At 45.7% G+C, this 13,182-nt stretch overlaps 1 protein-coding gene across 1 annotated transcript in view; it reads left to right on the plus strand.

Annotated features, from left to right (window-relative positions):
- The first annotated feature begins 864 nt into the window (after positions 1–864).
- btr01 (bloodthirsty-related gene family, member 1) overlaps positions 865–13,182 on the plus strand; it is a 31,879-nt gene continuing 19,561 nt past the window's right edge. The window contains exons 1-5 of the mRNA XM_034120914.1: positions 865–930; positions 1,477–1,677; positions 9,732–9,958; positions 10,101–10,227; positions 10,350–10,520. Of these exons, the coding sequence (XP_033976805.1) occupies positions 865–930; positions 1,477–1,677; positions 9,732–9,958; positions 10,101–10,227; positions 10,350–10,520 (792 nt within the window). The remainder of the gene's footprint in view (positions 931–1,476; positions 1,678–9,731; positions 9,959–10,100; positions 10,228–10,349; positions 10,521–13,182) is intronic.

Here is a 13,182-nt window from a genome sequence, read left to right on the forward strand (position 1 = left end):
CAGGTAGTTTGTATAGGACGTCATCAAGACACATTATTTATCCGTTTTAATAGTCTGTCCAATTTACGTTACTGTGTAAACTATAAATATGTTTTATACAATAACGTGTTAAATAGGGGGTTTAACAAGCTAATTAATGATAGCATCTAGTTATAGGTAGGGTTGATAATTGACGATTTTATGTTATAGCCTATCTTTATAATCTCAGTAAATATACTGATATTCATGTGAATGTATTGTGCTCTCAGTATAACTGCGCCCCCTGCTGTCTACACAGCATATAGACACACTAGCAGTGATGTAGTAGCATGTATAACGTGTATGTGACGGAGCAGGTTTAGAGATTTGTGTCTGCTAACTTGTCCTCTAGGGATTTACACAGCAAGTTCAATGAAGAACTTCAGGTCTCTGGAAGCACATACCTTATTTACCAGTGGCTGGGTGGATGTAGTTCTTCACCACAAACCCTGTGCTGACACAACAGTCTTCAAGACCCATGTAAAGCCATCATGGAGAGTTACAGATAAACCCCACAACACCTGGGTTGCTGTTAACAAGACTGGAGAGGTCACAGCTGCTCACTGTGATTGCATGGCAGGGTAAGCTGACTGCATAACACTAATAGTACAGTCACAATGCCACCTATGTAATCCTTCAGAAGGGAAGAAATGCTTTTGTTATTTGGTGAAAAAGTATTTATTTAAAAAATATATTTTTTACTCTAGACTAGGAGAAAGTTGTTCCCATGTCGGAGCCCTGCTTTTTAAGTTGGAGGCATCAGTTCGCCTTGGATATACAAGTGTAGCACCAACCAGCATCGCCTGTGCCTGGAATAAAGTCTGCACGAAAAAAGTTGAGGCAGACATGGTCATCAATATAGACTTCTATGGAGACAAAGCCAAAAAAAGGGACACAGGAACAAACTGCAGGGTCATTCCAGTGGCGAATTAAGAAAATAAACAACAGTTCTTGTTGCCGCTGAAAACACCAGGCATCATTTGGGGTAGGGAACACGAAAAGGATGCAATTGAGACATGCAATTGAGACATACAAGTATGCACTGGGCCTTACAACTGCATATACAGCACCCACTTTAATTAACATCTCCAGTGACATATATAAACCCCACACAAGCATCAGTATTCAACGGGCAGGCTTCCGAGTGTGCAGAGAGAAGCCCTACATTGGTGTAAGCTGTGATGCTTATGTACACTGCGTTTGCTGTGGAAAGGGGGTGGTTGAGGTAAAGTGCTCCTTGAAATGGAATAGTGATTTGTCAGCTGATCACTGGCCAGCAGACAAGAGAGGACATCTGGACACTTTGTTGTCGCTGAGGACCAACCACAGCTACTACACCTGTGTTTATTGTTATACAATAAATAACAACTCATAAGGAATTTTATTATCTGTGTTTTGTTAATTGCAGGTAAGTGGTTGGAGTCTATGCTGTACTTTTTCTTCCTTTTTTTTTTACAGGTGCAGATGCAGATGTTTGTGTGCAAAACAACCTATGCAGACTTCATCACCTGGACGCCAAAGCAAACCATTATCTTCCGTGTCCAACAAGATGAAGATTTTCAGTGTCAGGCCGTGGACACCATTAGCCGTTTTTGGGCCAGGCACATCTACCCACAGCTGGCGGGAACCACAATCCCAGAAACAGAGCTGGAGCTTCAGGTATAAAACATTTTCCTTAGAGACTGCAAATACACTGTCTGTTATATCTTTATACTATGTAATACATGGCACACAACTATTATGAAACAATACAAATAATCACAAATTATGTATAACAATTTCAGGAGTCAACAGACAGTGCTGTGTCAGACACAGAACAGGAGCTTCAGGTAAAACACAAAACCTAAACAATTATTTATAATTATAGTTCATTAACATTTGCGAGCATTTGTTGTTAGGTGGCTGTTAGGTTAGTACTAGCTAAGACAATTCCTAATACATAGTTTATTTACATTTACAGAATAATTAGGTGGTGTCAACTGTCATTCCTGGAAGGAGAGCAGAGCAGTAAGGTAGATTTAAAAAGCTGAAGGATAATCATTGAAGAATACCACAAGTTGTTCTTTTGCTGCCATGGCCCAAACTAAGTGACTCAAAGAGAAAAGACAGCAGGACTGATTTGACCTATACATCCCCCTGTCTGTTTTTATTGAACACAATGCTACCTGACATGTTGACCAAGGCGGCACAGGTATGTACTATCTTGTCAATGGTGGCAACATCCCTGTTCTCCATCTCCTCCCGCAGGGTCTTTACGAAGCAAACAGGGAGTGGCCCATCCAGGATGTGGAATCTTCACTTCAGCACACCGATCACCCGTTCTGTTCACACATCAGTTATTTTAAAATATTTTCAAGTATAAAACATCACATTTTACCATTGTTCTCAGTAATTGTTCTAGTTGTTTGTTCAGTCTACTTTGTTTGCACTGTTATACAATTTGCTACAGTCCGTTAGTGCTGTTTTTTATATAACTTAATTTAGTAAAAGAGTTCATTTATTTTCCATCATATTGATATGTGCAATAGTTTACCAGTCTGTGGATAATGAATGTGCTTACCAATATGAATCCGAAATTTTGATTTCATTCTTGACTGTTCAACGTCTTTGCCTGGGAGTTGTTTCCTGCCGAGAGTGAAGGCTGGGGTTTCGAGACTGGCACCAAGTAAGGCAAACTCATCTTTCAGAGTAAAACCCCGATCAGCCAAGATCTAAAACAAGTAATGCATAAGATGTAGGCCTTTTGCTTTTAATGTTTGCAGTCAAACAGTAAATAACAACACTTGTCCATAATGATTACCAAAAAAATGCATGTGATGAACTGTTAGTGTAGAATATGTGCACTTTATGTAAGATGAAACATGACCTGGTCCCCAGGATGGTGGTAGAGGGGTAAAATAAAGCCAGATTCCCTAACTATCTTGACATCTGATGCTCTTCCTCCCCAGCCTTTGGATAAGAAGGTGATGTTTCCTGCAGGACTACACACTATGAAATATTTGACTGTAGTCCACTTCTTATAATTAGAGTATGATTTTGCCCTGTTGAAAAGAAGAAACAAAAACACGGTTAGATGAACAGGACTCATTTTCAAGTTTAAGATTTCAAACCTTTAATGGACCTTTATTTGTTTTCAATAATACATTTAATATTTGATATGATGCATGCAGCGGCTGGGTACAATGAGCATCCCTCTATCTGAGCATACATTTAAAAAACAAGACTCATTCGTATTACTTATTCAGACCTGTGTACGAACACTGTCAAAGCTACCTGGCTAAACCATAAATATTGGCACCTTTACCTGGCTTTAAGGGCTTTTGGATGTTCAATTCTGTCCTAAGCTGGCTAAGGACTTGCCCACAGGGGAATACCATGCGTGAAATCACGTTGCCTAAAAGCATGGAGGCGTACCTTCAGACATACTGGGATCATTGTTTGGGTGTCGCTCCGACAGTAAAACAGAAAGACAATGTTCTGTCGAAGGTCAGCCGGATAAAGAACTTCATAGCATACATGGCCCATGGTGTTAACCGCCTGTCAGACTGGCTGTTCCTAAGAAACATGAAGATGATCCGTGGCTGGAGCAAGTATATTGCAAAGTCGGGCCGGGCAGTCACAACATCAGAGTTCTTCCTGAAGAATGTGAACCACTTCATGGGGTACATGTCTGAGTCAAAGCCCCTTCTCGATGGCTATCTCACCCTCCATTGGAGCCTCCTGTATGGCCACCGTCCGGGCGTGTACGCAAACATGAAAAACACTGAGGTCTTAGAGGCGGACATAAGGGGAACTGCTGAGGGCTACATCATCCATGTGCAGGATCACAAGACGGCCAAGACATATGGCGAAGCACAGCTGGCGCTTACAGTAAAGGAGTTTAGCTGGGTCATGCAGTGGATGGGGATTAAAGAGGCATTGCTGGGTCCTCAGAATGAATTCTTCCTTTTCACAACGGGGATTTTGGCCTCCAAGAACCTGAACGCTCACTTGAAAAGGGCATGGGCTGATGCTGGGCTAGAAACAGCCGTCACCTTCACAATCCTGCGCACTGCCCTGGCTGACAATATCAAGCATCACCAAGATTCAGAAAGCTGGTCGATTCTCGCCAGGTTTATGTGTCACGACGTAACCACGGCTGACCGGTTCTACGCGAATGCGCCAGGAATAAAGGAGGCATTGAAAATCCGCTCCATGTTCAGGGCGTCATCGGTTGCGGCAGCAAAGGCCGTCCTTTAGGGGTCTGGAAGTGTGAAATAAACAGAGTGCCACTGTTATGGAGACATGCTGGAGGTCTCTAGGCCGTCCTTTGGGGGTCTGTGAGCGGGCAAAGAGAGGTGATTTCCCCGGGCTGTACAGCCTGCTGTCTGGGTACACTCTGCCTCTATTTACACCACTTTCCCCCGCCTTTCAAACACTTATTCCTGCCTTAAAAAGTGAAATTTCGCACTTTCACACACATGTGTTTCACTGTGTCTCGAGTCAACCTCAACAGCTTCACTCGACAGCTTACCATCTGCATGAGGCCCTATTTTCCTTTTGCCTGGTTCTCAAAAAAGTTACTCTGACACATTTTGACTCTGGAGGAATGCAAGGGGAGTCGACAGGGGACTCTACCCGCATTATGAGGCACTCTTTTCGGATAATTTAGGTCTGTCACTTAGGGTAACCACACCACTAATGTACATCTCCCGAGAGATGACGTCCATTATTCATAAGGCCTCTAAAGCGGGTTAGGAGACACATAACGCAGAGTGTAAAAACTCCGCTTGATGCATTTCACCGTCTGCGCGGTGCGTTCAAGGGCCTCAGTAGAAAATCGGCCCTTTCGGTGTCGACCCTCCATGGGCAGAACTTCCCCTCACAGCGAGTTTTGCGGCAGAACGGGTCACCAGGGAGTACCACAGCTTTATAGCTGGGGCCCCGCAGTTGATTGCACATCCCCTAACGCAGTGTTATGGGGAATGGGAGCGCCGCCTGCAGAGGTGGTTTGCCAGCCTTCGTTTAGATCCCAAGAGGCACAAACGACGCCTGGTGACCATCCCCCCTCAGTGGAGGGCAACCTCCGTTACTGGGGGTCCCCAGAGCGCCTCCGGAGGGGAACTCCACTGGGGCGGGTGACCTCCTACGTCACGGTGTTCACAGACGCATCCGTGACAGGTTGGGGGGGGACCTGCCTAGGGAGAGCTATAGGGGGTCGCTGGTCTCTGACAGAGACACGGCACAGCAACCTTCTAGAGATGCGGGCAGTAGTGTTAGTCCTCCAGCATTTCAAACCCTTAATACAGGGCAAACATGTGCTGGTGAGGAGCGACAACAGCACCACAGTGGCGTACATCAACAGGCAAGGCGGAGTCCGTTCCGCCGCCTTGTTGACCACAGCAGAGAACCTGTGGTTGTGGGCTTCAGAGATTGTGTTGTCTCTGAGGGCCCTCCACATCCCGGGACTGGAGAACAGGGGGGCCGACCTCATGTCAAGAGGCGGGCCCCTGCCAGGCGAGTGGGTGCTTCACCCGGAGGTGGTGAAGCAGATCTGGGCCCAGTTCGGGAGAGCGGAGGTGGACCTGTTCGCCAGCCGGCGAAACAGACACTTTACCCTGTGGTTTTCCATGGCTCGGCGAGACAATCCGCCCTTGGGGGTGGACGCGTTTGCACACGAGCCATGGCCAAGAAAGCTGCTCTACGCCTTTCCACCGGTACGCCTCATTCTCCCCCTCCTGGAGAGGGTGAGACGAGAGCGTCTGTCAGTCATCCTAGTGGCCCCAGATCGCTGCTTGGCGCTGTGGTTCGCAAAGGTGACACAAATGATGGTGGGTCAGCCCTGGGCGATTCCTCAGTTCTGGGGGGCGATGTCTCAGGAGGCAGGTGCAATAGGGGCGTTACCCACTCTGGGCCAACCTCTCCAGGCTTGGCTCCTGAGAGGGACAGGCTGAGACAGAGGGGACTGTCTGACAAGGTTATTCAGACTATCCAGGCAGCAAGAGCAGGATCCACCACAGCCTGTTACAGGCCAAAGTGGTTGGCATTCCAGCGATGGTGTGAAGAGGGGAGAATAGAGCCCCTGTCGTGTACGTTGGGCTCTATTCTGTCCTACTTGCAGTTACTGGTGGACAGGGGGCTTGCTCATTCCACAATTAAAGTGTATGCAGCAGCCATCTCGTCCTGCCATGAGGGATTTGGCGGCAGGTCAGCCTTCAGTCAGCCGCTTATGTCGCGGGTTTTGCAGGGGGTCAGGAGGCAGTGCCCAGTAGTGCACGCCTCCGCCCCGCAGTGGGACCTGCCGTTGGTGCTCGAGGCTCTGGTCACAGAACCATTTGAGCCTCTGGAGCTCTGTCATGGAAGACAGCGTTGCTACTTGCCTTAACTTCGGCCAAGAGAGTGTCGGAGCTGACCGCTCTGTCGGTGCACCCAAGTTGCTTAATGATCCGGGGTGACCGTAACGGGTCGACACTCAGACCGAACCCCTCCTTTGTTCCCAAGAATCTAAGGAGCTTGTTCAGGTCAAGGGCTATTCAGTTAGGGGGCTTTAATCTTCCACCCCATAGTGGGGCCAGGGAGGCTAGATTGCACCTCCTCTGCCCGGTGCGTGCGCTAGCATGTTATGTGGAGCTCACGGCTGCCACTAGGTGCACTGAACAGCTGTTTGTGTGCTTTGGGGGCGGTGTGGCCGGTAAAGCTCTGTCCAAGAAACGCCTGGCAGGATGGCTCTGCGAGTGCATCTCACATGCCTACGGACAGGCGGGGAGAGCCTTCCCCACGGGGGTCCGTGCACACTCTACACGGGGTATGGCTCCCCCTGCCTATGGGCAGGCAGGGGGTGTTTCTCAATGTCGAACCACTATTTCAAGCATACTACGTCATCAAGTGCTGCCGAAGGACTGCTCCAATGTCCAGCATACTTGGAATTCTACCGAGCCCGGCGTACTTCGTAGCGAGAAATTTCGAGGCTGCACATGTGTAAACTCAAACTCTTAAAATCCCCACAATGCTTTGCGCATGGACCAATTTCCCCAAATCTGTGGCAGAAAATGTAAGGCGGGGCCTCTCATATGACGCACACCTGCACACTTGCTCGCCTGTTCCACTCTTCGTTTTCCGAATGCCAGGAAGGATTCTTGCCTCGCTTCTGAAGCAAGTGACTCGGAAGACATGTGCTACCAAGCAAGCGCACTCAACATTGAGAAACACCCAGGGAGAGCCCTCTTCACTGTTTTCAAGGCACACTATTCACGAGTTAAGCGTGTCTGAGTGTGTCCTACCAGCCAGGTAAACTGCGGCCACCACTTCTCCACGGTCACAACCGGGGGAGAGGGGGTTGCGGTGCAGGGGCTGGTAACCAAAAGCCGGTCAGGGGCAGTGTGGTGACTCGATGTTGTTGGACGACAGGGCGTTTAGGCATCAGGGCTCCACCCACTGTACCCATAGAGTCCAGTAGAGGGCGGAGCCTGTGTGAGATATAACGGTGGGTTACGTATTGTAACCCTAGTTATATAAGCACAGGCGGAGCCCTCTACTCGGGGCCCTGTCTGTCCTATGCTGCTCTCTGAAGAGAAGTGTAGGATGACATTCAGGAGGCGTGGTCGCCTTATATACGGTGGGCTTACGCGTGCATTCAGGTAGGCCCGCCCCAGGGGGCCGGCTACGGTTATAGATATTTCAGTTGATGAATGCTCGCATAGTATGGTTGAGAGGTAGTACCCATAGAGTCCAGTAGAGGGCTCCGCCTGTGCTTATATAACTAGCAATACGTAACCCACCGTTACTGTTACTTTTCCCCATGACATACAGAGTACTATTCAATGCTGTGTGATCCAGTCTGAGTCTAGCTATCATGATTTCTTCCCTTCTGTTTCTTTCTTTATAAATATTAATTGTAATTGTCTTTTGTACTTTATGATACTCTTTGCTTTTCTGGTCTTTCTCCCACCTTTTCTGCCAGATCTCCATCCCTTTTTTCTTAATTACTGCTTTCCCTTCTCCTTTTCCAAGTTGAACTGGTAATGTGATTTCATTTTGTAATGCACTGTTTGCAAATGTATCAGCACACTCGTTCCCTTTTACCCCCTCATGAGCAGGCACCCAGCAGAACTGCAGATCTATACCGCCTCTGTGAAATCTTAACAAGCTATGGTTAAGTTCTATGAGTATGTCTTCTTTGACAGTTGTTGTTGACATTATGCTTTTTAATATGGATAATTAATCTGTGCCCATCACCACCCTATCTGGTCTGACCTCTTCAACCCACTGTAATCCTATTATTACTGCCAGCATTTCTGCTGTGGACACTGATATTTGATCTGACGCTCTTTTTGAGATTGATATTTTAAAGTCTGGGATATATATACCAACTCCAACACACTCTTCCTTGTTCTTAGAACCATCTGTGTATATTTTGAGGTAATTGTAATAATTATTCCTGAGGTACATAATTGTTTTAATTCCTACTTAATTTAATACTCATATCTATGTTTACCATTGGAAAAAGCCATGGGGGTACACTACTGAATGGATTTGATGGTGTACACTCTAAATCATGCATGCCGTATGTCCTTATTTTTCCTTTACTTGTCCATCCAAACCCACGCCCCTGGAACTTGGAATATTCCCAGCAATCCTGTAATGTTTTGCTTGTGATATTTCCTTCCCCACTTCCTTTTAACCTGACCCAATATGCAAGAGCAAGTTTCTCTCTTCTTAGCTCCAATGGTGTCTCTCCTGCTTCAACTAGTATTGCATTAATAGGGGTTGACTTAATTGCACCTATACACAACCGTAACGCTTTATATTGTAATATATCAATTTTTAGTAATGACATTTTTGCTGCTGCTGCATATATTATACACCCGTAATCCAGTGTTGCCCTCATAATTGCCCTATAGATGTCAATTAATGCCTGTTTCACACGCTCACTCACATCTACTGACTGTTCTTTAACGCCACACAGCGCTGTGTTCAGGGACTGTTGGGAGAGTCCGACTTCCAGCAGTAAAGTTGGTCACGTGAGCCATGTGACAAAACGTTTTAAACGCTGTGATTTGTTGCACTATTGTTATTACGTTACATGAAGCACCTTTGCGTGGGACCACAAGCTGTATGAAATCTCTCGTGGACCGGTGAAGCTGGTCTGGTGTCCACTGGTGTAGCTGGTCTGTTTTAAAGTACATGAAGGAACGTTTTACCTGTTTATGTTTCTGTTACCAACGTTGAAGGTGACTTTCAAGTGTTGACTTATCAGATATAAGTATATTATCAGTCATTATTTTCATAAAACAAACAAGCACTACTGCTTTGTTTAAACACACCGATTCAAACAGTCTAATAATAATCAAATGAACAATAATAATTATAAATAATTATATATTATTATTATTATACACATATAATAATGATCAAAATGATAATTCAATAGACGCAGTATATATTTTGAAATTAAATGTTATAACAATTTCTATTCAGGTCATAAATAAGTCAGCTTCAGCCTCTGTCTGCACATCCAATCATATCAAAGAAAAAAAAAAAAAACTCTTGGTCTATAAGTGTTGATTTTGCTGCAGAAGTCATTTGACCTGATTTCGGAGCGTCTGCTTGTTTGAGGGCTGATCTCTGGAAGTTTGTTTTGATTTTTGTATTGTTTGATTTTGTGTGTGTTTCCTGGTGGTGGTGGACTTTGGTTATGGTCCTGGTGGTAGTGATCCGAATGTTTTTGGTCCGTTTCGCTGGTTCTGGTGTTGCTGGTTGTCTTGATCCTTGTGTTTATCGTCCTGTTGGTTCTGGTTCCTGTGTTTCCGGTGGTTCTGGTCTTGGCATTGCTTGTCCTGGTGTTGTTGATCAGTGTGGACATGGAACGTCTTCAGAGTCTGGAGGATCAGCTGAGGTGTCCAGTTTGTCTGGATGTCTTCACTGAACCATTGTTGTTACAGTGTGGACACTCCTACTGCCGGTATGTGGGATGGATTAGACACAACTGTACACACCAGAACTGACCTCTCCTAACTTAACCTGTCTTCAACTCACCTGTCCTCACCTCTTGTGTTCCCACTTGTCCTGTCCTAAACTGTCCTTGCCTATTGTCACCTGTCCAGGTGTTGTGTGCGCTCAATGACAATGGACCTGCTCGGTCAGCTGCAGTGTCCTGTGTGTCGCTGCTCTGTGGATGGAGACAGTCCCCCTCCAAATGTCAGTCTGGCTAGAATCATTGAGGCCCTGCAGGTAAAAATACCTGCAATACTGTTACTGGCAAAACAAGACATTTTCTTAGAAAGTAAAACATCTGACTGTTGAATGTTTTTCAGTATAAGTATTTATAACATGTCGTTTTCTCATCCTGATAGGAAGTGAGTGTTTCAGGTGGAGCCCAGCAGGAGTTGTGTCCTCAGCATCACAACCCACTCAGCCTGTACTGTGAGGATGAGCGCTCAGTCATCTGTGGCCTCTGTGGAAGCATTGGTGCTCACCGCGGGCACAAAATCACACCCGTGACCTCTGTCTACAGCCGCATGAAGGTAAACAAAATGGAGCGTTGAATCGAAACATAGTGAGACACGGGAGAGCTGGAGCTTGATGTCAAACACTGATGGTTTATTATCAAGTTACGGTGTAGGATTGACAAAGACATGTGCTGCAGACACGAGGTGACACAGCACTTGCCCAAACCAACTCTGAAGATCTCTACCCAAGTCCCATGTATTTAGCTCTGAGAGAATAATTAACATTGTGCATACCAAGATAAAACAGGCAAAGCACTATAACACCTCTATCAGCTGACGCCACCAGGATGGAACAGGGAGACAAACACTGAGAGCACAGCAGCCCAAGGTTGAGGCCTGTGCTCAGTGAGGGCAGTACAGACTGATAAACTGGGTCAAAGGTGTGGGCCTAGAAAGATATTTCCCAACAGGAAATTGTTTACTAGGGACCAAACAGACATCTGATACCATGGATAAGAGAAAACATTCTCAAAAGGCTTTTTGCCTCAAGATACTCGATATCATTAGTACAACATTTTTCCAATAGTCATTTTTCACCAATAGGATGTTGCTGGGTTGAAGCTGCGTCTCATCTGTTTGATCTGAAACAGAAAGTGTTAACAGTTGAAAACTGTTTGGTGTTGTTGACCTGTGGAGATAAGCAGCGAAAAGCTCACATCATATCATTAAACACTGAGATTAAGTCAGTTTAATGTTCCACACTAAACAAATATTCCCTTTGTGTTTCCAGTGTAACAACAATAAGGTCAAACGTTGGTAATGTTTTATGAACATGACAGTAATACAGCTGCTGTGACCAGCACATGCCTTCTGGAATGTACTTCCTGTGAATACAATATCTGCTGTATCATCAGTTGTCTTTATCATTGGGTTCATCAGTTTAGTCACACATTGAGTCAATAGCAGGTCCTAGTACTCTGCTGGAAAACAGTGAATGGTATTCTTTAGGTCGAACTGAATCTCTGCTCCAAGAGAGGAAGTTCAAGTATTTCACGATCTTAATCACCAGTAACAGTCAGCAGTACTGTGGTGGTTCAAAGAGAGCAGATCCTGATGGGGAAGCTTTGCAATCACTACCTGGTCTCCGTCCAGTCCCCAGCTGTGGTCCAGATCTATGTTCCAGTCCTCAGCTCTGGTCCTGGTCTCTACTGGATATCCAAAATCATGACTTACACATCAGGAGGAGCTCAGAGGAGATCCAATGATGTGCCAGGGGGCCAGGCCCTCCCATTTGACATTCCTGCCCTCCCCCAATAAACACGTTTTTTATTATTTATAAAACATTTAAAAAATATATATATATTTTTTTTTAATTATAAATAAACTGTGAACTTTTATGCTACGATGTATGTGATGTCAGATAGTAACTATAAAAAAAAATCACAGGCTACGTCAAATAAATTCATGTGTCTGTTGTGATTTGTGATTCGTCCACATTTAGACCAATCACAGCGTCACAGTCTGCCGCCTATTCTGGATTTGTTTATTGTTTATTGCGCATTCTGTAGACTCCCATTTCTGTTTGAATTACAAAATGGACATCAGAAATTGGCTTAAAAGGTCTAAGGATTTATTAAAACGAAATAGCGATGAAAGAACTGCAGCCGATGGTGCTGCTGGCGTCCCTGCACCTGCCGTTGCAGCAGCACGCCTTAATGTCACAAGCTTGACCTCGGCAAACCCCGGGGCTGAGTTAGCGAGCCCAATCCTTGACTCATCAAGGCGGGCGCCACCAACGCTGTACTCCGAGGCACAGCTCCTTGTGCCCCTACCATCACCACCTGCGTTGCCACACCCTGTACCACACCCGCCAGCATCCTCCTCCTCCTCCTCCTCCGTGCCGGTGCCTCCACTACAGACGCTACCTAGCAGCACATCAACAGATACTATTGGGCCAGCAACCGCTCAAAGACCAACAGCCCCAGATGATCTTGGGGTTAATAAACCCAACCAGGTGAAACTGGATCGTTATCCAGGGAGATTGTTTTCAGGAAAGAAGCGCACTTTTGCCACTGCATGGTACAACAACAGACCATGGCTTGAATATTCGGTAAAAGCAGACGCAGCCTTTTGTTTCCCCTGTAGACAGTTTAAAGTAAATACGTCTTCATCTGATGCGGCTTTTACTGTCAAAGGTTTTTGCGACTGGAAACACGCATTACAGACTGATAAAGGACTGCTAAGGCATGCCGCATCAAAAGAACACATTTCATGTGAGAGTTTGTGGAGAGAGAGACAGATACGCCAGGAAACAAATAAGGAAATTAGTACTTTGGTGCACACAGATCAGCTGGCACGGAACCGTTATTACGTGTCAGCTGTCGTTGATATGATAGCTTTTTTAGCTGTCAACCAACTCCCTCTCAAAGGTGACCACGATTCACTCCACAGCATGTCCGAGTCAGGCAGTGGGCTCTTCCTATCGCTGTTTGAGTATACGCTGCACAAAGATGCAGAGTTGGCCAAAATAATGGAAAGCATTCCCCACACAGCAACATACACCTCTCACGACATGCAAAATGCCATAATAGAACTAATGAGCACCTTAGTGACTGAGCATATTGTCGAAGAGATAGGGGATGCAGTGTATTCTATTAAAGTTGACGGAACCAGGGATCCCACCGGGCAGGAGAATATTTCCATTGTTCTTCGGTTTATCAATGCAAACTGTGAGATA

This window comes from Trematomus bernacchii, unplaced genomic scaffold (assembly GCF_902827165.1).
Source record: "Trematomus bernacchii unplaced genomic scaffold, fTreBer1.1, whole genome shotgun sequence".
In the NCBI taxonomy this organism is placed as follows: Eukaryota; Metazoa; Chordata; class Actinopteri; order Perciformes; family Nototheniidae; genus Trematomus; species Trematomus bernacchii.